The sequence below is a fragment of the Lethenteron reissneri genome, chromosome 21, assembly GCF_015708825.2.
Source record: "Lethenteron reissneri isolate LAM-NWPU_2019-01 chromosome 21, ASM1570882v1, whole genome shotgun sequence".
Classification (NCBI taxonomy): domain Eukaryota; kingdom Metazoa; phylum Chordata; class Hyperoartia; order Petromyzontiformes; family Petromyzontidae; genus Lethenteron; species Lethenteron reissneri.
In genome coordinates, this window is record NC_083799.1 from 20,993,348 (window position 1) to 21,018,558 (window position 25,211).

Sequence of the window (25,211 nt, forward strand, 5' to 3'; positions counted from 1 at the left end):
ATAACTAGTTTTAAACATTTATAGTAACTTGCATTCCCTGTGGATTGAGCTGAAACTATTCAATATTATATAATTACATTATCCGTAATGTTAACAAAACTATTATATTTTAAAACAGTAAAAAATAAATGCTACTTTGTTTTCACCACGAGTTAATTTTGTTTTGTGTTGGCAATTTGTTGCTTACTGTGCCATCAAATTTCTGGTATTTATCTGACTTTGCATTTTATCACATCAATGCAATGTATTGCAGTCAATCCCTTACACTGTCACCACCCATTAAAACAATGGTTCTTGTCCAATCTTGCACATATTTTAGCCTTGAGCAATACATAACATTTCACTGAACCAGTGTATTCTAGATTTGAAGCTTTCGTGACTGCAAGGATTCATACTCTTAGGTTTTTTCGGTAAAGTCACGTAGGTAAAACATTTTAAATTAATAAAAGTAAAATAAAACAAATTAAAAAATTCATGACGTTTCGGAAGCAACACAAGCCTCCGTCTTCAGGTGGAACCGTCACAGCCACGACAGCTGTATCAAGTAATTTACCTACGTGACTTTACCGAAAAAACCTAAGAGTATGAACCAGTGTATCTTTCCAGAATATGATTTTCATATTTACGTCGATTCAGTGTCCGTTTATTCATTGTGTGACAAAAGCCATTTTTAGGCTCAAGGGTAGTTAATATTGCTAAATATGATTTCACTGTGATTATTCTTCTTGTGCAAATATTTTCAGGAGCTAAATCCCAATGTCGAGGTCTGCCAGCAGCAACTAAAAGGGCTTCAGTAGAGAGCTCGTGTCGTCAGTGCTATTCCTCCGTTGAAGGAATGCAGACTACAGTTCTTTACTATATGGTTCAATGTTTGAGTGGCATGGCCATAATCGCACTGTGGCTTGTCTCTAATTTTCATTTATGAAGGATATGTACGCATCTGCTGTTAATGCTCTGATGCAGTTGATGGTGCACCATTGTCTGAAGAATGTCAAAGCCAAGAGATGTGATGTTTGTGTCTCAAATTACGTGTTTATGTTGGGCGTCCACATTGTTCTGCTCTGTTAACCATTGTTATTCCGGATCTGGGTGAGATTTGAGGATGGTGACAGTGTATTCCCAGCAGAATAAACGGGACTTGAGTCTGTGATGAGGTACATTGTTGAGGCCTTAGTTTATTGGTAGGTTGTCATTGACAAGAATGATATAAACTCCCTTGCAGTTTGCAAGTCTCTGCGAATATTTGGTGGCAGAATGTTTGCCATTACAGGGAGCCTGGAGTTTGGTGTTGGTTTTCAGTCTTTTGGCTATGATGTGCATTGCGTTATTTAATTGTGCATCTTGCAGTTTTGTGTATGAACTTCCAGACCAGGCTGCACTTATTAGATCAGTGCAAGATGAGGTGGCAGTTTACAGCACATCACGTTTTTGTAGCAGGGCGATTCTTGATTTGGTCTTTGCACAAATCTCTTTTATATGCACCTTAAAGGTCAGACTTCAATCCATGATAACCTCTATATATAGATATCTTATATAAAGCCACAACAGCAGATCATTCTTTCTCACCTGATGACGGACGCTTGTGTTGCGACCGAAACGTCGTGTTCTTTTATTATTTTTTTTATCTACGTGACTTTACCGAAAGAACCAGAGAGTGTGAATTCCTGCAGTCACGGACGCTTTAAATCAACATTAAGGGTAGCATCTACTGTATGATTGTTCAGGTGTAAAGCACTTGTGGTGGTTTTAGAAGGATTTGGTCAGTCTCCAGTGATAGAAATATACCTCCAATAAAGTTAGATCAGCTTTGAGTGTATTGGCAATGTTCTTGAAGTGTGTGCCGTGTGCAGCAAGGACTGTGTCTTTTGCATATATGAACTTACGAGATGATGTACATGGCAGGTCACTTATTTTTTTTACATGCCAATATTGCCCTCAATAAAGTAGGCATCAGTGCACATTCCAGCAGAACAGGAACGGCACAGGGGCACAGAGCAACAGAAATGAAAAAAGAAACCTGTCACGACCTCAGCAGCTAACACAGATGACTCTATGTTAAAGAGTCACGTGCTCGTACCAAGTCTTCAGGGAGGCCATTGTTTCTAAATTTCTTCTGGCTGTTTACCAGCAAGGTTTACCCTGAAAGTACAGTTGCTGATAAACATCGTGTCGTTTAGGTGTGCAGTAGAACAGCATCTGATGATTTTGGCCATCTTCAGCAGCAGGCCATGACACCAACCAGTGTCATAGGTAGCAGATAGGTCAATAATTGCTGTGCTTGTTTTCTGTTGATGCTGGAAACCAGCTTCTATGAGTGTGGTGAAAGTAACAATCTGTTCAAGCAACTATGGCCAGTTCGAAATCTGGCTTGTTTGTGAGGCATTTGGGGGTCGATAATGGAGGAAAGTCTGGCAAGTATGTTGTGCTCCATCAGCTTGGAGGTGGAGGACAACAGGGATAGTGGCCTATAACTGGAGCGCACGCCTTGTGGATTTGCGATATTAAAAATGTCGATGGCTCAGGCTTGCTTAGATTTTTTTCTGGATTTTGCCTATTCTGTGTATGATAGTGACGAGGTTTTCAAGCCACTGTTGTCCATGTAGTCCCAGGCTTCTTTAGGAACTTGTTGGACTTTGTGGCCCTGAGAACCGCTTCAACTTGAGCGATAGTTTTTGGTCTTTTAAAATCTGTTGCCTTTTCAATGAGTTACTGATATGAAATCTATATATATTTTAAGAATATCAAAGATAAGATGGGGAGCCAGCCTCCATTTCATTTATGAATTTGACTACAAAGATATTTGTACAAGGAAACATTAAAATGTGCATACCAACAAATGTATATGTGCTTACACTCATGTGTTCATTCACATTTTAACACCTCCCACATGCGTGCTAGCACCCACATGTTTAATTTATAATCCACGTACTTACACCAATGTGCACACCTACCACATGGATTCTAATTGCACCAGTGTGCAATGTAACTTTAGTAAATCACTAGCTGTACTACCCGGCTTCGCCCGGGACTTGGATCCACCACGCCCGGCCGCCTTTGTCTCCCAAGTGCCGATGTTAATAGGCCACACCAGTTACTCGTTTGAGGCTGAGTCGACCTAGGGGAGGTTCAAATAATCGTCACCGGTGGTGGCCGTGAGCGGGAATCGAACTCGGTTCGCCGGGTTGGTAGCGCAGCGTAGCGTTAAGCACTACACCCACCGCTCCTCACACACCACACACGCACAGACACACACACAGACACACGCAGACACACACAGACAGACACAGACAGACACACACACACAGACACAGACAGCACGCTAAGCACTACACTACCGCTCCTCACACACCACACACGCACACACACAGACACACACACAGACACACACACAGACACAGACAGCACGCTAAGCACTACACTACCGTTCCCCCTACACAACACACGCGCGCGCGTCCATAGGTACACATACACGCGCTTGCTGCAGACACACACGACTTTCAGGGTGCGTAAGGCAGTAAACGACTGAAATAATAAAGCGGCAATGCTGTGCGAGGAACGCCTTAGACCAGCAACACATTTGTGTAATGCGAGCGTAAACACACAAACACATACAAACACATACACACACATACATACACACACATACACACAAACACATACACACACATACACACACATACAAACACACAGACATACACATACACACAAACACACACATACATGCACACAAACACATACACAATACACACACACACATACATGCAGACACACAGACAGACACGTAACACACATACATACACACACATACATACACAGAAACACATACACACACATACATAGACACACACATACATACACACAAACACATGCACACACGTACATACACACATACATAGAGACACGCAGACATACACATAAAGACATAAAAAAAAACCCACATACATACACACACACATACACACAAACACATACATACACATACATACACACATACATAGAGACACACAGACATACACATAAACACAAACACACATACACATGACCCGGCTTCGCCCGGGACTTGGATCCACGATGCCCCGCCGCCTTTGTCTCCCCAGTGACGATGTTCACACACGACAGCAGTTACGCTTTTGAGGCTGAGTGGACCTAGGGGAGGGCCAGGTCCGTTTCAAATAATCGTCAGCGGTGGTGGGCGTGAGTTGGAATCGAACTGGGGTCGCTCAAGCAGCTTAATGACTGTTTGTACAAAGAACATATAAAGAATCGATTATAATAACCAGGCAAGAGTCCACATTATAGACTGCCAGTACACGCACTCAGCTTGATAAGCAGGCTAGAGTGTACATGATAGAGTGGCAGTACGCTCACCGAGCTTAATAAGCAGGCTACAGTGTACATGATAGACTGGCAGTACGCTCACCCAGCTTAATGAGTATTTGTACAGTGAACATTAAAGTAATCGATTGTTGGCGCGTTGGGTTTAAAAGTAATATTAATAGCACACATTGTGGTGGGGGTGTAGTGAAGAGTAGGAAAAACTTTGATGAATTTACCTCAGAGTGGCGTGGTGGGTGTCGAGGCCTAGTAGCGTGCAAAGCCTGCGGCCTCGCCTAAAATTGTCGGCTTGGAAAAGGCAGGGTACGGGTGGCGTTCCTTCCCCCCCCCCCCTAGCGCTCCAACAATACTGTGTAATGGCTATTATTTAATTAAATACGGAGCTTATGAAAGTGGCGAAGGCGTGGCTAGCCGTTGGCAGGGGCAACCGCCGTCCAATGAAACTGCAGCCATTGGCGAAGGCGTGGCTAGCCGTTGCCAGGTCCAATGAAAGCGGCGAAGGCGTGGCTAGCTGTTGCCAGGGGCAACCGCCGTCCAATGAAAGTGCGTATGGGCCAAAGTCCACACACACACACACAGACAGACAGACATGAACGATTTTATATATATAGATTTGGAAATTCCTTTCTTTCTACTTTTTTGCGAATGCTCTACAAATATGGACATTGCAATTCTGGCAAGTTTCAAATCATTTAATTTATTCTTATTTTTGATGAAAATGTGAAGTGTCTTCAAGCTTATCGATTTGTAGACATAGCTATGAGTAGGCTAATGACTTAAACATGTGTCCGTTTGTAATATTTTGGAGTTGGTGATTTGACAAATCCTTTGTGCTTTGTTCCTTTTTTAACCATGGCCTGAAATCTGCACTCTTGGAACTAATGTTCACGATTTAAGTTGGCTGTGTGTTCATTTATATTAAATATTTTGTGCGTGACAAAACGTCCTTAATTGTTTGTAAATCGGTGAGTTAATACAGTTAGAAAGGGCAAGTTTTTCATTATGAACAGTGTGAAAGAGACAAAGCCTCGGTGCTACACTTGTGACCATGCATATGAATCTTCTGTTTAACACGTAGGCTTTCGCGACCACCATTCTGGCGAATTGCCCGATGATGCTGGATGCAATTACCAGCGAAACGTCGTACTCAAATTGTAAATGTTGTGGCTTCAACACACCGGTGGGCTAAAGCAGTGAACTATTTGTCCTTTGTCAACGTGACACTTTTTTACTGATTGGCCGTGTCGGGTGGTGGAGGGTTACGACACATTTATAAATAACGCGATCTAAACCCAAAAACGTTGATTATGAATTAATCTTCTGCCATAAAAGATAGCACTGATTCAAAACTTTCGTCCTGGTGTACATTGAAGTTGCGCTTTTCATGATTAGGTTCAGCTTTACATAATGCTCCAGCCTGCTGTCATTCACCTCGTTATTTCATAATATTTATCCTGGTCTGCCTTCAATAACTGCCCTTGCACAGTGGTGAGCGCACTGCGCTCTGAACCGAATTCCCACCTGAAATCGATTTCTAGCCATTGTTAACATCAGTGGTGATTGATACGTGAACCAGTTTTTGCATTTCACACTTAACCAACCCACACTGATCAGCATGGTGAAGTTTGGTCAAACCCTCATGACGAAAACTCCTTCATCCAGGAGTGGATTTATAAAATACTTAAATTATTCTAATTATTATTGAGTTAATGTTCTATTAAAGCACTATTGAAACTCCATTGGAAAGTGAAGACATTCTGATTAATACCGTATTTCATGTTGATTTGGACTATGTAGGCAGCAAATGGTATACATGCAAAGCATATTAAATGGGCATTGCGCTGTGTAATAAAGTTGTCTTTCTATAGAGCCCACATTCGAGTGTTTGCAGTAGAGGGTGGTGAGCTTATCATTCATGTCTATTGCACCTTCAGCTGTCAGGGCCCTCCAACTTTCTTGAATGTATGCAGGAGATAAGGCCACCATTTATAAAATGAATCATCTGGAGCCAGTGGGGAAATCTGCCAACATAAGTCCTCAAACAGCTGCACTCAATAAAATCGATGTTATTTTTCTACAACTGAAAGCTCGACCAATGGACACGTTTTCATGAATATTTCCTCTGTGGACCTACATTTTTACTTCCATGCCAGACAATTCAACCAATTCCAGCAACTGATTTTATAGAGTGGTTAAGTGAAACGGTATCATTGTAAAAAAACTTGATTTGGAGCTTTCGTGACTGCAAGAATTACTTTTTGGTTCTTTCGGTAAAGTCACGTAGAAAGAAATGTAATTAAATAATAGAATACGACGTTTCGATTACAACACAAGCAATCATCAACAGGTACGAATGAATGATACAAAAAACCTAGTCAATTTAGAAATGTAATGCAATACAACACAGAGAGTCGGCTAACAACAGTCAACACCCTACCCGGTTGATTACGTTCTTCCAAAGAGTGCTAAATTTGAGAGAGAGACAAACACAGACACGGAGATACATAGACAGACACATAAGCAGAGAGAGACAACAGAGAGAGAGAGAGACCGCTAACTTAAATCCTCCGCGTAGAGGTGGTTTAAACTTGATTTGGCTCCAAATCACGTTTAAACCGCCTCTACGGGAAGTTAGTTTTCTCTCTCTCTGTGTCTCTGTGTTGTCGCTCTCTGCTTATGTGTCTTTTTTTTTAGGTAGGCAATATGAGTACCACTATGCGGGTACGTTATTAGTAATTGGCCGCCAGTGGACCCACCCCTCTCTGTTTGGGGCCTCGACGTGGAGGCATTGAGTCTCTGTGTGTCTATGTTGTGTCTCTCTCTGTGTGTCTGTGTTGTCTCTCTCTGCTTATGTGTCTGTCTGTGTGTCTCCGTGTCTGTGTTTTGTCTCGCTCTCAAATTTAGCACTCTTTGGAAGAACGTAATCAACCAGGTAGGGTTGTTGACTGTTATGTTAGCCGACTCTGTGTTGTATTGCATTACATTTCTAAGTTTACTAGGTTTTTTTTTCTCATTCATTCGTACCTGATGATGATTGCTTGTGTTGCAATCGAAACGTCGTATTCTATTATTTAATACATTTTCTTTCAACGTGACTTTACGGAAAGAACCAAAAAGTAAGGTATCATTGTAGTTTTTCTAGAATTTCTACTATAAGCCTTCTACTAACAGCGTTACGTTATGACAGCAATTACACATGAATTCTGTCATGTGGTATATTCGTACAGTTAAGTGCACACACCTGTTGGATGAATTACGGAGGTTACGCTAGCTTTTGTTTTCAGGGAAGGTGATTAAGCAATTGTGAAAGCTAGGTTTTACAACATTCTTGGTTCTTTCGGTAAAGTCACGTAGAAGGGAAAAATACAAATAAAACATAATAAAATAAAATTCTCACGACTTTTCGGCTGTCTTTCCGACAGCTCTGTTCTTCACCTGAGGACGGCTACTTGCGTTGTCGCCGAAACGTCTTGAGAATTTTATTTTGTTATGTTTTATTTTTATTATTTTATTATTTATCTTCTACGTGACTTTACCGAAAGAACCAAGAATATGAATCCTGCAGTCACGAAAGCTTTAAATAGAAAAATATTTTCTTGTTTCTTTAATACGTTTCCCTGGCCAGAGATGTGCATTTGAGCCATACAACAGTCCATCTTACCACATACATCTCTAACAGAAACATGCAGTCGTACTCTTGTCGAGTTCACAAATGAATGTCAAATGGTTTTGACGTCTTTTAGAATTTGAATAGAACTTAGCCTGAAAGAACTGAAGAAATCTGTAGGTCCCCGACAGCTGAGAGAACGTACACACGACTGATTCGCTTACCACACCATGTGCTGCACACCCTCCATATCTACGTGAGAAAATATTTAGTTTTATGTAATATTTTTTTATATTTGTGTTATGAGATTGTGCAAAGCCTGTTCAAAATCTATAACATGTATTGTTTATTTTTTTTTTCTAATAAGGTCTCCAAGAGTTTTTCTGAGAATTTGAGCGAAAGTGCATTACAACATGAACCTCCAAAGACTCCACACAAGGTTAGTGAGTGTCCAGCTCTCCTGAAAAAACACAACTTTATTTATTTTTGTTGGAGTAAAAGCCTCTGCATTCATTTAAGGGCATGCACATTTTCATCTTAGAAAACGGCAAATGATTTTTAATATATACATTTAATATCAAAGGTCTACTTTGATTTGTAAGATTAACAGACCCACCGAAGCAACACTTTTCCCTATTATGGTGGAGGAGTTGGCTTCATCTTGTGTATTTCCATTTAACAGTCAACGAAGCGATTTTATTGAACGTGCAGTATGCTTAGTTTACTTTCTGCCATTGTGATTTGTAAAATCTTTTATCAAGTTCGTGAAATAAGATTTCCCCCATGGCTGCACATCATCCATCCAATCCTTATCCTCTCTCAGATTGGATTGCGAACTTAACAATTACCTTTTAATCAAAGCCTTAAATTGGCTGAATTGTGTTTTGTATTTGCATTTCAAAGAGTAATGTACAGCCATGAATGTGCATCTTCAGAGCATTTTTACAGAAGCCTGCATGGTACCTGTTTTGATGCATTAATGTGACATACTGCTTTTATAATCATTTTTTCCCCCACTTGCAAATGAACCAGCTTATTCACTGAAAGGTTGTGTGTTCCCTATAGAAACGCATTGGTTACACATGTGTCAATCGTAACAGATGTTAAATATTTACTCAAATGGTGTTTATCAAAGCAAAAAAACCTAGAACACCAAGAAAACGAGTTTACGAATTCTTTAAATTTGCTGTAAGAAAAGGTCAAATTACTATTGCTCTGTAACCTGCAAACTAGGAATGCAGGAAAAGTATCAAGCATGCAACTCTGAGCTTGAGGCTGCATGTAAGCTCCTACCAGTATGAATGCTGAAAAACCCCTGCTGTGCAGCCAATTGTAATGAGGCCTTCGGAGTATAGTTAAGTACAGTATACGCTCATACATGGTGGTATACACTACATGGGTACACGTGCATGAGTTTTTCCCCAAATCAGTCATATCACCATCCATAACCACCTGGGAAACTATATGATCATGACTGCTTATGCTTGCAACATTCTCCAAAAAGTATTTTCTTTTGTAGCTTTAATGGTTTGCATGATATATTTACAGTAAAACCTTGGATTGCAGACAATAGCGGCACTACGGTAACGCCATTGCCTCCTGGCAACAAAGCCATTGGAAGTTTGAAACAAAGCTCGTGGTCGCGACTGTATAGTGCTCAGCCAATAGCAGCGGCCTAAGGGACTCTGCAATTATGATTCGAGTCTGGTAGACGCTTGTTAAAGCCCTCCCCATTGTGAAATCCATAGCCTCAGCTGAAACTTTCGCACCCCCCTACAGCCACTGAAAGTATTACAGTAAACACAGTGCGCCCACTTCAAACATTGTCGTTTCATTGTACAAACGATTCGAATAATTTAAAACGTGATAACATGTGCAATTTTTGTGTGAGTGGTTTATTCAGCAGTGCTTTAGTCAAAGGTGTGAGTGTTGCATAGTGGATAGTCCTACCATGAAAAAATTAAACGAGTTATGATATGTCACGTGTAAAATATTTTTGGGATAACCTGCACCTCCATATACCCCGCAGGGCCTTGTTTTGTTTGTAAAAAGTGGTCTACCCCGCGGGTTATATGCGGGAAAATACGGTAAATTAAAATACAAAATATACGATATCTGTTTTGTTGAATTCTCTTCATCACAGGTTATTACAAATATATTTTTTCAACACAACATGTCTTGACATCGCTCCACATTGTTAACATGTAACTTGATCATGTATGTAAGTATCTGCATTGCAATGTAGACAGTGCCATCCACACATACAATGCTGAGTTGGGTGGTACATATGTAGCGTCTTAAAAAAATACTCACACAGACACGTTGTAACAAGTCACCTGCTTACACTTTCTTCACCTGCTCTTGCACCAGTTGTAGGCACACCTATAACTATCTGTACGGTCACATATACTCAACTTCTCCCCGCTCCTATCTCTTCTGCACCTCACTTATCCTGCACTTAGCAGCTCTGCTCTCAGCGACTCCGCACACAGCAGCTCTGCACTCAGCGACTCCGCACACAGCGTCTTCGCACTCAGCGACTCTACACACAGCGTCTTCGTAATCAGCGACTTTGCACACAGCGTCTTCACACTCAGCGACTCTACACACAGGGTTTTCGTAATCAGCGACTTTGCACCCAGCGTCTTCACACTCAGCGACTCTACACACAGCGTCTTCGTAATCAGCGACTTTGCACCCAGCGTCTTCACACTCAGCGACTCTACACACAGCGTCTTCGTAATCAGCGACTTTGCACCCAGCGTCTTCACACTCAGCGACTCTACACACAGCGTCTTCGTAATCAGCGACTTTGCACCCAGCGTCTTCACACTCAGCGACTCTACACACAGCGTCTTCGTAATCAGCGACTTTGCACCCAGCGTCTTCACACTCAGCGACTCTACACACAGCGTCTTCGTAATCAGCGACTTTGCACACAGCGTCTTCACACTCAGCGACTCTACACACAGCGTCTTCGTAATCAGCGACTTTGCACCCAGCGTCTTCACACTCAGCGACTCTACACACAGCGTCTTCGTAATCAGCGACTTTGCACCCAGCGTCTTCACACTCAGCGACTCTACACACAGCGTCTTCGTAATCAGCGACTTTGCACCCAGCGTCTTCACACTCAGCGACTCTACACACAGCGTCTTCGTAATCAGCGACTTTGCACCCAGCGTCTTCACACTCAGCGACTCTACACACAGCGTCTTCGTAATCAGCGACTTTGCACCCAGCGTCTTAACACTCAGCGACTCTACACACAGCGTCTTCGTAATCAGCGACTTTGCACCCAACGTCTTCACACTCAGCGACTCTACACACAGCGTCTTCGTAATCAGCGACTTTGCACCCAACGTCTTCACACTCAGCGACTCTACACACAGCGTCTTCGTAATCAGCGACTCTACACACAGCAATGTACTGCATGTGGGCCTTACAGCAAGCGAGTTGCTGACTTGTCTCTACTTGTTTCTGAATGTTGTCCTATCATGTGTGTTTTCTTAAGGCTATCCAAAGAATAGAACTACTGAATTAGAATTGACCAGGTATCCATATGCAAGAACCTCAAAAAAATTCTCAAGTCTCTGTGAGACTTTCCTGGTAAATAAAGACGTATGATGATGTTTCATTGTGTGTGTGCGTGCACGTGGGCAGGAGGAGCTGCCAGATACTCCTTGTAACCCCGAGGCAGAGCAGGAGGTGATCGACAGCATTGAGAAGGTCTACTTCGACGATGAGGCCTTCGACCCCGTGCGATATGAGCTGGAGGTACACGGGCTATGTACTGTTAAACTGTGAGTTTCATGTGTCGAGATTTATTTTGTTTAACCAGGTGAGAACTCACCGAATAGTATATTTTGTAAGAGTTGCCCGGTTCACAAAAATGACAAAGCAAAACAAATTCAATGAAATAACAGTGATGAAGCAAATGTAAATCAGGACAAAAACGACTTGAAAGTTAAATAGATGTGCTATGAATATGGACCATTGCCCAAAACGTCACCTGTAATACGTATTTATATATTTAAATTTTCAAGCAGTGGATATGTTTATAGTGTTTATAAATCAGCATTGTCTCCACAAGTGGGATGCATGCCTCAGCATGCACCCCCACTAGGTTTCATGCATAGTCCAGAACTCATGCAGTCAGCTTGTAGCAATCACCCGACAAAACACACATGCTTCGTTGAATTCTGGTAAAAATAGATTATTGCATGACACAAGCAGTTCTGTTAATTAAGTGTGAATGCTTGTCTGCATTGAGTCGATTGGCACGTACTTTTTTTGCTGGCGTTTTTCAATAGCTTTTAAGCATTTCGTGTGGGTGCTCTTATGATATTGTTCATGAAGGTGACATTTAGAGACATTTATTCCTGAAGAACACCAAGAAAGGTAGGTGTAGTATTTAAATTTTCAAAGGACAGCAGCCGTAAAAATCAATGCCCATCTATTTGTTGGAACAATTTTACACCTAACAATAACCCACTCCTGATGTCTTTGTAATATTGAATTAAAGTGTAAGTTGCTTAGAAGTTTATGGTTCAACTATTTACTAATTCACATCATTTGGGCTTGTGTTTAATTTACTATAGGTCATAATAACGTTAATATACACATGCAGATGCCGTGGATTACCATATTTGTTGCTTTCAGCATGGATATTTTGCTTTGCAAATACACATACAATTAGCGAACTTTGTTGTCCTCATCAAATCCCTCTTTTACTATTTTTTAAATGCATAAAAGTCCATTTTACCACTCAACTCCACAATTCCTTTGACCTCGTCATCCTGCGACTGGCCCCCATGACTGCTGCTTGGCCGAGCCGTGCCCATGCAATTCTCTTCGACCAACAGAAGCTGCCTGAGGTTATGCAGCTGGCCGAGCTGGAGGAGTACCGGGACAGGCTGAAGCGGCAGCAGGCAGTGGTGAGGCCCCCCTCCGTGCCCTCTCCCGCTTCGTTCCCTGTAGCAGCGCACATGGCAGCGAGCAAATGAGGAAGCTCTGGCTTATTTTTGTCAGCAGTGGCAGTCAGAGTGCTCACATTACCTTGTCTATAAAATGTTTGCCCAGCAAAGGTGGTGAGAAAAGTGCTTATTGTGGAATAGTGTTGGATGTATTGACCACAGAGAAAGTTTGTTGTTTATTGATTATCTGCACAGCTTGCAAAACAGCCCTGGTTGATTTCAGTTGCTATATTACGTGCTGCTGCTTGTGCTTTATTTATTATTGAATTACTTTTAGTAATTGCAAAAATTAAGTGTCAATGAGTAGTTTATTTTTTTCTAAATCAAGCAAAATTGGCTAGATGTCTGCTTAAAAAATATAATAAATTTAAATTATACCTGCCCATGAATACAATTAACCCAAGACCCACTGAACCAATTGAAAGCATCTGACCAACAATATCTTTTCACTTTCTATTTGATATTGCAACAAAGCAGTTTTGTTCTTGGCAGTCATGAAAATAACATAGTAATTTACAATAGTACTATTACAAAATTAATACTTCATCACACTTGTATGCAAATGTGTGCTCTGTTTTTAATTAGCAAAATGACTTAACACATTTGTATCCCAATGGACAGTTTGCTACTGAGCGCATTCCATCTGGAACACACACTCGAGTATCGAATTAATACTGTACCCTAGGTTGTACTGCTCAACATGGGTGAGATGTGAATTAGTCATGCAAATTACGATACGGTGTGCTTGTGTAACCTCTCTTCTAGGTTATTTATAGTTTCATGTTAATGAGGCAAGCTGTCCATGATATGCCGCTCTAACGGCAGTGACAGGCACGTACATACATCGTCCAAGATGGCACATTGAGCAGTGCATTGTTATCTCAGTGCAGTCTATCTCCAGCCCTCAAAATCCCATTTGTCCATTCTGATTTGCCAAAGCGCTGTGTTTGTGTCAGCATGGTTGATGTGTGAAGTAATTCTTGTAGTTGTACCTGGATGTGTTCATTATTACATGTAGGAAGCTGCAGTGGTGGTGTTTCTAGAACTGCATTTGATAAACCCTTGGCATGAATGATATCCCTTTAGGAGTCATTCTTTTATTTGTGGTCAAATCAAATATGTCTCTACCATTGGTTTAATCCAGAGATGATGTAAAGAATAAGCAGATATTCAAAGTCCACCTATATTTAATTTGCAAATATAAAGTATATTTTGTACAAGAATTAAACCAGCAGAGTGAGCAAGGAGTCCAGTTAAATCATATGCAGCGTCTAAAGGTAATGTATTGAAAAAACCTGCAGTTTGAAACACTAGCAGTAAAATTTAAATGAGCGTTTAAATTAAATTTGTTGCTTTTCTTTATAATTGATTTATTATACCATTCTTTCTGCGAACCCGTACATAGAGGTAATACATATGTAGCGTTTGTATACTTATTTATTAATTATTGTACAGTGTTTAATGATACCTTCAATTATCACTGCATGAAATCAACATTTTATTTCTGTACAGTACTTTAAATCGTTTCATTTTTACACACTTTTTATTAACTCACTCTGTTGTTGTATCCTCAAATCTTCTAACTCAATTTTTACCCACTTCCAAATGTGGTATCGACTGCAAACGTGGTATACTTATGTCATACTGATGACAATACTATATTCTATCATAAAAAAACATTTTAAAACATTATTTTTTATATGTTATGTTTTGGCCTGGCTCTAATTGTCCACGGTAAACTGACGTTGGCTGTAAATGACCACGGTCCCTTATATTATGGAAAGCTTTGGGGCCACTTTCTGGAATCGTGGAGTTCTTCCATTGCTAGTACGGTACATTTCATTAAAACGTGTTAAAACATTTTTTTATATTACTTATTTATTAATGGCATTCAGCTGTTCACATGCAGTCATTGGTGTGAAGTGCAGAGATTACATACAGAACATATTGCCATTGATTTTTGGTGCTGTTCAGTCACGTGATGTTGTCTTGTTTATTCAGTTGATGTTATTCCCACACAGTAGAGGTGCAACGATGCATCAAGTCATCATTATCAATTATTTGGCAAATGGTACATGCATCAAATTGCTTTTTTAATCAATGACCCTTGCAGCGACGAGTGGTTCAGTGCATTCACTACAATGTAAATAAGTATAACCCGTAAAAACAAAGTTTTTCACTATAAATCCTTTATATGCGTGGCGGCTAGAGTCCTCTCGTCCTCTGGCTTGAGATGGCTGCCACCTATGGGTCAGATGATTGTCTGCCAGTATTAAGCAATTGGTAATTAAATATTTAATTAGTTTTCCCTAAACAATGTAAAATTTTGGAAATTATTTTTCACGAACATTAATTGTCTCGCACAATGAGTCTGTGTGCAAAATGTCAGCTCGATTGGATCACGGGAAGTGGGTTAAAAAACGACCGAAAGATTTGCACGGTCGTAAGCAAGCAAGCAAGCACGCAAGCACGCAAGCAAGCAAGCAAGCGAACTTAATATCAAGGATTTAAAAACAACAATTTTGAATAAAATTGTAATCCTGAATTGTGAAAATATGTGAAATTGCTTAGAGGGTGAATTATTTTACCTCTGCAGTGCACATCCGCTTTAATGATAAATGCCCTGCCAACAGGTGTCCAAGAAGGTTGCCGACCTGATACTGGAGAAGCAATCAGCCTACGTACAGGTGAGCCCAGAAGTCGTAAGTAGCGTGAAATAACTGTACATGACTACGAATTGCAGTTGACCACATTATGTCAATAGCAGGCTTTTTCAAGTGCATTTGGTATTTCAATTGGCTGCACATTTATGACCTCAAAATAACCATGTTATGGCATGGTTGAAGAATCTCCCACCATAGACTTTCTTTATTCATTCCCTCTCACAGACAGACAACCAAAAATAAATAAAAACCTGTTAAGGGGGATTTTGGTTTTACTGAATTTTTACCATATAGGTGTGGGAAAACTAAATATACGCCAAGGATATTTTACCTTGTCATCTTTTCTTCCAATTAATTGACCACGTGACCAGTCACATGAGTACTGTGACGCTGTGTGTCATAGTTGCCATAACTGCTCCCTGCTGTGCATTTAAAACTTAGTTGAACACACGCTTGTGAATGATAATCAGTGAGTTACGTACGGTGCGAAAGAAGCTCAACATACATATTCTGTCGCATTTAAACAGGTAGATAATGGTTTGTTTTAAATTACGCTGTGGGGAAAAACAAATCTGGCCTTCCTTTCCCCATGCGGCACTAACTTGTACTGTGTGCTTATGTGCCAGGAACTCAGCAGGGTGACCGAGCTGCAGACCAGCTTGCACGAAGCCAAGGCCATCTGCTGTGATGGACGGGGGTGAGTTTTCCTACCGCCAAATTGTGTTTATTGACTTGAAATTGGACGTGTGTTCAAGTTATTTTGTCACTCGTACAGCTGGTGTCCCTTACAGAGTGACGTCTAGTTTTCCATCACCAGATATTCCCTGTTGGCAGAAGAATGATTTAAACTGTCAGGAAGCAGTCTGGCTTTGAGGCTGCTGGATTTCCCCATTGTCTGTGCATTGAGCTTCTCGTACGTCATTCCAGGACACTTGCTGTGCAAGGGATAGAGGAATACATTTGCATACCACTCCACGTGATAGAGAGAGAGAGATGAGCGCTGCTGCTCACCTTTGAAAATGGAGACACTTTTACTTGATAGGCTGCCCAATTATGCAAAATACTTGTATTTTCCCTGTGTGCATGTACTACACAATACTGTATATATATTCATATCCAGCACAAATAACATCTGCCAAGTTAAGAAAGCAATTGATATGTCTGAGCACAGCTTGGAATTAGGCTTTGTTGTGGTGAAGAAGATGTTATTCAGCATTATATTAAAGTAGCAACACTTTACAGAAGAACATGGTAATGTATATTTTATACCTACATGACTTTACCGAAAGAACCAAAGAGTATATTTGTCTAAGTTGTTTACATTGCCATGTTCTTCTGTAAAGTGTTGCTACTTTAATATATGGATTCCTGCAGTCACGAAAGCTTCAAATCAAGATTAGACAAATATGCTTGGGCATCAACTGCATCACATTTTTCAACGCGCCCTTGTCTTCGGAAGTATGGAATGAGCAATACGATAAATCTACGGGTAGCCGTTGCAGCAAAATACATTTGTATTTGTCCTTTGTACTCTGGTTAGTGTTACCAAGTTTTGGATAACCGGTCAAAAGTCCCTTGTAGCAACACAACTTTATCGAGCAAAAGCTCATGAAGCCGGATGAGAGTAAGCCAGTATTCAGAGTAAGCCGGCTTTTAGTCTTTACAAAATTAATATTGCCTCCCCCCTTCCCATAACGGATGGTCAGAGGTAATGCACAGATGCTGTCGTCAACCTTGCTTGAAAATAATAAAAAAATGTACCCGTAAAAACAAAGTTTTTCACTATAAATCCTTTATATGCGTGGCATCGGTTTTATTTTATTATTCATTTCTGTTTTTCTTGAGTAAGAGTTTCATTTTTATCACATTGGTATTTTAAATTAAATATGAATTTTTTTTTTCCTAAAAAGTGGAAAATTTTGGAAAAAATTTTCACGAAAATAAATTGTCACGCACAACGAGTCTGTGTGCAAAATGTCAGCTCGATTGGATCACGGGAAGTGGGTTGAAAAACGACCGAAAGATTTGCACGGTCGTAAGCGCGCAAGCAAGCAAGTGAACTTAATATAAAGGATTTAAAAAGGCAGCAGAAGCTGTGATTCTTTTGGCAATAGTTGGTTTATTGTTTGTTAACTTTGTGGGCTTTAGGGTGTATTAAGTGTATAAATACCCCGGCTGGAGTGCCTGTAAATCTCCTCTTGTATTCATTTTTAGGATTCAGGAGAGCAGATATGCCTGCATTTCTTATTTATATGAATCTGAAATTGTCACGTGTATAATGCCCTTCAAAGTAGTGCGTCATTACCGTATTCTCTTCCGTACTTGAGTACCTATGCAAGACATCATGCGTGGTGCATATTGTTTCAAAGCACACACAATAAAATATAAAATAGCACTAAGACACATTTGATTGAATCATGTTTGAAAGGTTTATTTTTCCCCAATACATTTTGATGTAAAGGCGAATCCTTCGCTGGAGAGTCTACTGAAGGCACTTTCATCTTTTTTTGAGAAATTGTAAGGAATACATTTAATGTGGCTACAGCACAGCTGTTCTGGTTAGAAAACTCGTGAAGGTCACTCGACATTCCCGTGAGCTGGTGTAAACTGAATTCGAGTTTCAAGTTAAAAAAAATCTCAAGCAGTAAATCTGACACCGCTCCCTTAGCTACACTTGCATTTGGTGTAAATGTTCGACACAGACGTGTGTTACCATTAGTCTCAGCAGATACTTAAAATGAATGGGCCTCAGGTTATTTCTGAACATTAAAGTTATCCTGCACCAAAGGTTTTCCAAATGCTCCTCTTCATCTGATAAATCGTCCCGGTCTCTGGAAAAAGAGTAAAACAACGGTACATTCAAGATAGAATATGGGCGAAAGGCTGTTTGAGAGCTTCCACATGTGCATGCACATATTTGCTTGTGTCTTGTGTGTTTGTGTTAGCGAATATTTCTGTTGCTTTGCATCCCTTACATGAGTAACCCAGTGCATTGTGTAATCATTAGACACACATACAAGTTCATTGGTTCATCAATACACTGCTGCAGCAATGCACATGATGTATTCATTACATTGTGCATATTTAATTAATTTTCAATTGTTTTTAAACATATTTAATTTTTTCTGTATTATAGTAATTTAGGTTAACAGACGATACACAACAAACGAGAACAACAAGCGAAACATCACAGATAGTACAAATGAGACACATTGTTCAGAAACCGCAAATGAGACCCAGAGTATAAATGAGGCAACAAGTCGTGATCCTGAATCGCGACATTTAATTAAATCTCGAAAGAGGGAATCTTATTAAATCAACTGAATAAAATGGGCATTGCGTTGCCTACTTAGCCAACCCAAAAGGTGTTTTTCTAACGGCACTTGTCCAGCAGTTTATAAGGTTTAAAGGACAAATCTTTGTGTGTGGGTCTCTATGCATCCGTGCTTGTGTGCATATTTTTGTATTCGTGCACATTTCTGTTTCGTTTCTGAAATTATCTGTTATTTGGATATGCTATGCTATTTGTCAATCCTCTTTGTCCTTAACGACTCGAATTGTAATATTGTGTACTGTACATCGTGAAAGTGCACATCGGCTCTCAAATAGAGCCGATGAAGCTAAGTCACTTGATGCATCCACGGGGAGGCAGGCTCCCACTAGCGGGCCCATCTGAGTTTAGTGGCGGCCTTCGCCATAGACGGTTCCTGCAGTTTGGGCAAGTGAGGAGAACACCCCCAGAGTCTATTGTCGGTCGGTCGATGCTCCAAAATGTTGGCGCGAGTTTTGTATCTGCACATTGACGCGGTGCGTGTGTGCACTCGCCTGTGTTTGTCTGTGTGTGGCATCTTTGAATTCCTGTACGTATCATTGTAGCATTTATGTGTGCAGTTGTGTGTTAGTGCTCCCAGGTCAGCTGAAGTTTAAGCAGACGATTGCTGGATAAACACACCAGTGCCAAGTAATCTCGACTCCATCTAGAATTCCTCAGCTTCAAATGAGTCCTTGGTGCAATGTATCAACAGTAATTAGAGACTACTCATGTGCTGTGCTGGATTTAATTAGCTAATTAATGTCACTTAAAGCAGCAAAACCAAAATATTGAAATAATCTTTGTGTGAATGCTTGTCATGTTTCTGTTGCAAAGTTTACATTTATTTCAGATTAATTTGTTTTCTACTTTGAGTGGTACAACATAATAATTAGCCATGATCTGTTTGCTGCTGGATAAAGGGCTCCCTAAACCATCGCCATCTTTTACAGACTTATATTTTACACGCTATTTTATTTAACTCACTCTGTTGTATCCTCAACTCTGTCTGTTGTCGTATCCTCAAATCTTGTAACTCAATTTTAACCCACTTCCCAATGTCGTATCGACTGCAAACTTGGTATACGTGTGTCATACTGATGACAATACTATATTACATCAGTAAAAATAATATATATATTTTTAAGCAATCTTTTTTATATCTTATGTTTCGGCTTGGGTCTAATTGTCCACGCTCAACTCACGTTGGCTGTAAATCACCACGGCCTCTTATGTTATGGCAAGCTTCGGGGCCACTTCCTGGAGTCGTGGAGTTCTGCCATTACTCGGACAGTACATTTCATTAAAGCGTGTTTTTAAAAAGTATTTTGAAATATTACTTATTAATATTCCATCCACTTCCTGTACAACAGCTGATCTCATTGCTCCATCTTCTCAGTGGTCATCTTCTTGTGGATCTTGCCTCATTTAGCTGTTAATAGATCATATACTTGTTTTAAATGTTAATAGGTGTCACAGTATTATTTATCTTCTTGATTCTTTCGGTAAAGTCACGTAGAAGGGAAGTAATAAAATAATAAAAATAAAACATAATAAAATTATTCGGCCACAACGCAAGCAGCCGTCCTCAGGTGAAAACCAGGTCCGTCGAGGCGATAGAGTCTGAATGAAACAGCACACGAGCTTGGAGCATATATATAAGCTGGGCGCCTTGACAAAGGGATTTGCATATCAAGAGGAATTTAGCATATTTATGGGAAATGCAGGAATGTGATTAGTACTACATATGCATGTGCATTATGCAGGATTAATAAAAAAGTATTATTTATATTACAGTTTTGTATTTTAAAATGACACCACGTTTACAGAAGGGATTCTTAGGAGCACATTTTTACTTTTTTAGGGGAAACACTTCAAACCGCTGTTATAATTTGTGAAATGGATAATGTATATATTTAGAACCTAATTAGAGGCCACTGAGATGTAAATCCCTAATCTTAAAGCGATCGATGTTTACCTAAGGTAGTCATCGCAGGATTTGTTTAGTTGATAAGAGAACAACACCAGAAAACATTGTTCATCTGGCAGGTAAGCAATCTTTGGATGATAAATAAGGCATGAGAGTGACTTTAGATTAAAAATGTAACTTATGAATTTCAAACAGTAGCAAGTTATAAAAATAAGTGTTCTTATAATTGTTTGAAATATTCTGCATCTGCCAATAGCATGGGAATAGATGTGCCCCTTTTTACCTTAACACTGATCCCAGTCTGCCTTCATTAAGTGTCCTAAATGGTATATATAACAGTACTTTCAGCACTTTATGTTACTTGTAAAATGTTGGGCCAGCATTTGACCGGAGCCAATCTCCCACCACCATTATGCCACTATGCAGGTCAGAACTTGCATTTTGCATTGCTGTTATGGACCAAACGCCTTGATGATGCACATCTAAGAATGTTTTCACACATTAAGATGCTGAAGTTTCCGTGACTGCAGGGATCCATACTCTTTAGTTCTTTCGGTAAAGTCACGTGGGTATAAAATAAAATAAATCACGACATTTCGATTGCAACACAAGCAATCATCATCAGGTGGGAAAACCACAACAATAATTAGTTTTTTTAAATGCTTTATATTAAGTTCACTTGCTTGCGTGCTTGCTTGCTTGCTTACGACCGGTGCAAATCTTTCGGTCGTTTTTTAACCCACTTCCCGTGATCCAATCGAGCTGACATTTTGCACACAGACTCGTTGTGCGTGACAATTAATTTTCGTGAAAATTTTTTTCCAAAATTTTACACTGTTTAGGGAATTTTTTAAAATATTTAATTACCAATTGCTTAATGGTGGCAGACAATCATCTGACCCATAGGTGGCAGCCATCTCAAGCCAGAGGACGAGAGGACTCTAGCCGCCACGCATATAAAGGATTTATAGTGAAAAACTTTGTTTTTACGGGTAAATTTTTCTCTCTCCCACTTCAGCAAAAAAAATTCTTGCTGTCGTTTTCCCACCTGATGATGATTGCTTGTGTTGCAATCGAAACGTCGTGATTTTATTTATTTTATACCTACGTGACTTTACCGAAAGAACCAAAGAGTATTTAGATGTTATTTACGTGCAATGTTATGTCTTGCTCGATGTTTTGCTACATTTCCCTCCGATAAGAGATAATTCCTTCTATTGATGCCCACATGCTGCGATAGCCTTTTGTTTGTTCCTTTTCAATCCAGAAGGCACCAGTCTGCCCTGTCTGTCATTAATTATAACAGACACACATCCACTCTATCCACGTGCATATATGTGTTATTTGTTTTGGGTAGTAATTATATTCATAAGTCATCCATACATATAACATGCCCCTCATTGTAATACCATTCCCTTAGATGCTTCTTTCTTTTCATGCTTTAAAAAAATATTTTCTGAATTATGTTTTTGTACTGGTTTTATGGTGACCGCACTATAAAAAGACATTGATTTACGTGCCGTGGATCTTTTGCGGTGTAATCAAAATACGCTGAACAATGCAATCATGGGACTCATTCGTTCACGAAACATTTGTTCGTGGTTGGACATACTGAGCCAAGAAGAATTACGGTTTTGTGTTTGTGTTTTACATGCTTATAAATACGATGTTAAGTGAGCACCGTTAAATGCTGGCGTAGGGGCACATGTTCCCAGGTGCCTAGCTTATGGCAGTGCTGGCTTATGAGAACCCTCTGAAGCGCTGCTCACATTTCCTGGTGCATGCAGGCAGCTGGGGGTTGCCCAGCAAGGCTTCACAGCTGCCAGCCTTGGCCTGCTCGCCAACCAGCGCAAGCGCCAGCTCCTCATCGGCCTACTGAAGTCCTTGCGTACCATCAAGACGCTGGTGTGTAAAATTGACAGTTTAAAACTAATTGTGTTCATCGACAAGGGTACAGTGTTGTCTTATTATTACACCAGGCTGCGATGCATTTGTATTGATCGATTGCACCTGCTGTGTTGTGTTGCAGCAAAGGACAGATGTGCGACTGAGCGAGATGCTAGAGGTGAGTGCTTTTAATCTCCAAGACTGGTTAAGCCATTGCATTTTTGTCACGTGTTTATTCATGCACAAATGCACGGTTGTTCACACTAAGCATGTATGTATGTATGTTCAGAATACACCAAATTAAATAGTGGGAATGTAGGAGTCTTTGCCTGCCTCTCACCCTGATCTATTAACCCATTACGTCTCGGTGTGGCCCCATGACGTTCTTCGCCCCTTCCTATGGTCTCAAAGTAGACATTGCCTTATAAAGGTACTGTAGTGACATCACCACCACTTAGTGGAGAACGTGGTAATGTTGCTCAACTGTGCGTGTCCTTGCTAGAACGTAGGCCTACATCGTGTCCTGGAGATAACGGGATATTTTGGAGAGACACCTATTTTGCCACTTCTTTATAACCCTTGGGCTACACCCATTTCAAACCTTTTAAAACAGTCTGCCTCAGCAGCAGACCATGCTTTCCCACCTGATGATGGACGCTTGTGTTGTGCCCGAAATGTCGTGATTTATTTTATTTTATACCTACGTGACTTTACCGAAAGAACCAAAGAGTATGGATTCCTGCAGTCACGAAAGCTTCAAATCAAGATTACACCTATTGTTTTTATTACAGTCATTAAGAACAAAACAGTATGCAATGCAATGGTGACCCATTAGCAGTGTCTTCATGTGCCAGTCATTCCCAGTTGAGTACTGCACTGTCCAGTAACTACTGTGGCATTGGATTATGTGTCTGAGAATAAGTTTGTGGTTTTCGCTGATTTTTGTGGGGGTTTTTACCTCTCTTTTTTTTTACATATCTATCCACGAGAGAGGATGATTACTGAGGAGTGAGTTGAAATTTGTCATTGTGAGATTGTTTGGGATGGTGACATCATGGGGAGGCCTTCATCCAGCAGTGTATTGATAATGGCTGATGATTCAAGTTCAAGTTCATTAGGTATAGCCCTGTGAGCCATTTGGCTCTTGAATCGGGTGCAACCGAAACAAACAAAAAAACAAAAACATGAACAAGAAAACATCCTAAAGTGAATATTTGACTAAGTGCAAACAGAAAATCCAAGAAAAGACAGCAAAACATTGCAGAAAAAACACCGTAAACCAACGCTGTGCAAAAATACCAGTGGGATGCAAGTCAAACAACAACCACAAGACAACCCAGATTAAGGTCATTAGTCTCACTCCGTACTACAACAAACAAACATGGCCAAACCAGTAAATTTTTCGAAATCACCATAATAAGGCAATGAAACAGTGATCATAGTGTAATAAAGATCGTGGAAGCGACTTCTGGAATCCGGTCTTTATTTGTCTTTCGTTCACAACACTCCTATCTTACTCCTTCACGCTACTGACAGACAGCGTGAGAGGGAGAGAGAGAGACACGCGCGGCCACGTGGCAGCCTAGACCCCGCTCCAGCGTGGCCTCACCCTCCGTTCGTTCCAGATCTGACCACGTGTTGTCCGTCTCCACCCCTTTTAATACCCGGGTCACGTGGTACCTTTCCACCAATCCTGGTTAACCTCTATGGAATCTTCTAGACTCCATCGTACGTTCCCAGGACCGCGCCCCTGACTCGTCCCCCCATTGGCTGTGGCTAAAGCCAGCAGATCCAATCCTCTACTTACAGATGTCACCTTCCCATTACGTCAGGGCCACGCCCCTAGACTTCCCCCCATTGGCTATGGGCCAGGACCGGTAGAGCCAATCATCGTAACGAGGTGTGATCCATCAGCAACCCGGATATATCCTCACATTACAATAGGCAACTGTGACGGAATTTTCACAATAAACGACAAACAACATTTAAATTTCGATTTAAAGCTTTCGTGACTGCAGGGATTCATCTTCTTGGTTCTTTCGGTAAAGTCACATACGTGACTTTACCGAAAGAACCAAGAAGACCAACAACATGTACTACCAAAACCCTGCAGCCATAGCTGGCTGCATGAGTCACTCCACAACAGCAGGAGCATCAGGAGGCATATCATACTCATAATTCTCCCCTTACCCCACCCTCCAAGTCTAGCTATTTGCAGGCATCTGCAGACTTGATGGTGGAGTTTGGGGGGAGTGCCGATTGACTTTTGTGTCTGCTGTGAGCTAAGGGGTTCCCTGCCTGAGTGTTTTCTCTGCTGTGTTGGTGCAGGAAGAAGATTTCCCTGCTGCCATTCAGCTCTGCCTCGAGTGCCAGAATGCTGTCAGCTCATTCAGCCACTACTCTTGCATCAGGTCGGTGGTGTCTTACAACAGAGTATATGTTGGTAGGATTAGTTACTTTACGAGTGTTGACATCCCCAGCGTTTAACAGTACTGCTATTTTG

The 25,211-nt window shown here is 40.7% G+C and overlaps 1 protein-coding gene across 2 annotated transcripts in view; it reads left to right on the forward strand.

Moving 5' to 3' along the window:
• VPS50 (VPS50 subunit of EARP/GARPII complex) overlaps positions 1–25,211 on the forward strand; it is a 106,233-nt gene that overhangs the window by 1,995 nt on the left and 79,027 nt on the right. For both annotated transcript variants that reach the window (XM_061556085.1, XM_061556086.1), the window contains exons 2-9: positions 8,310–8,381; positions 11,606–11,719; positions 12,808–12,879; positions 15,552–15,605; positions 16,208–16,278; positions 22,609–22,726; positions 22,851–22,886; positions 25,037–25,119. In XM_061556085.1, the coding sequence (XP_061412069.1) occupies positions 8,310–8,381; positions 11,606–11,719; positions 12,808–12,879; positions 15,552–15,605; positions 16,208–16,278; positions 22,609–22,726; positions 22,851–22,886; positions 25,037–25,119 (620 nt within the window). The remainder of the gene's footprint in view (positions 1–8,309; positions 8,382–11,605; positions 11,720–12,807; positions 12,880–15,551; positions 15,606–16,207; positions 16,279–22,608; positions 22,727–22,850; positions 22,887–25,036; positions 25,120–25,211) is intronic.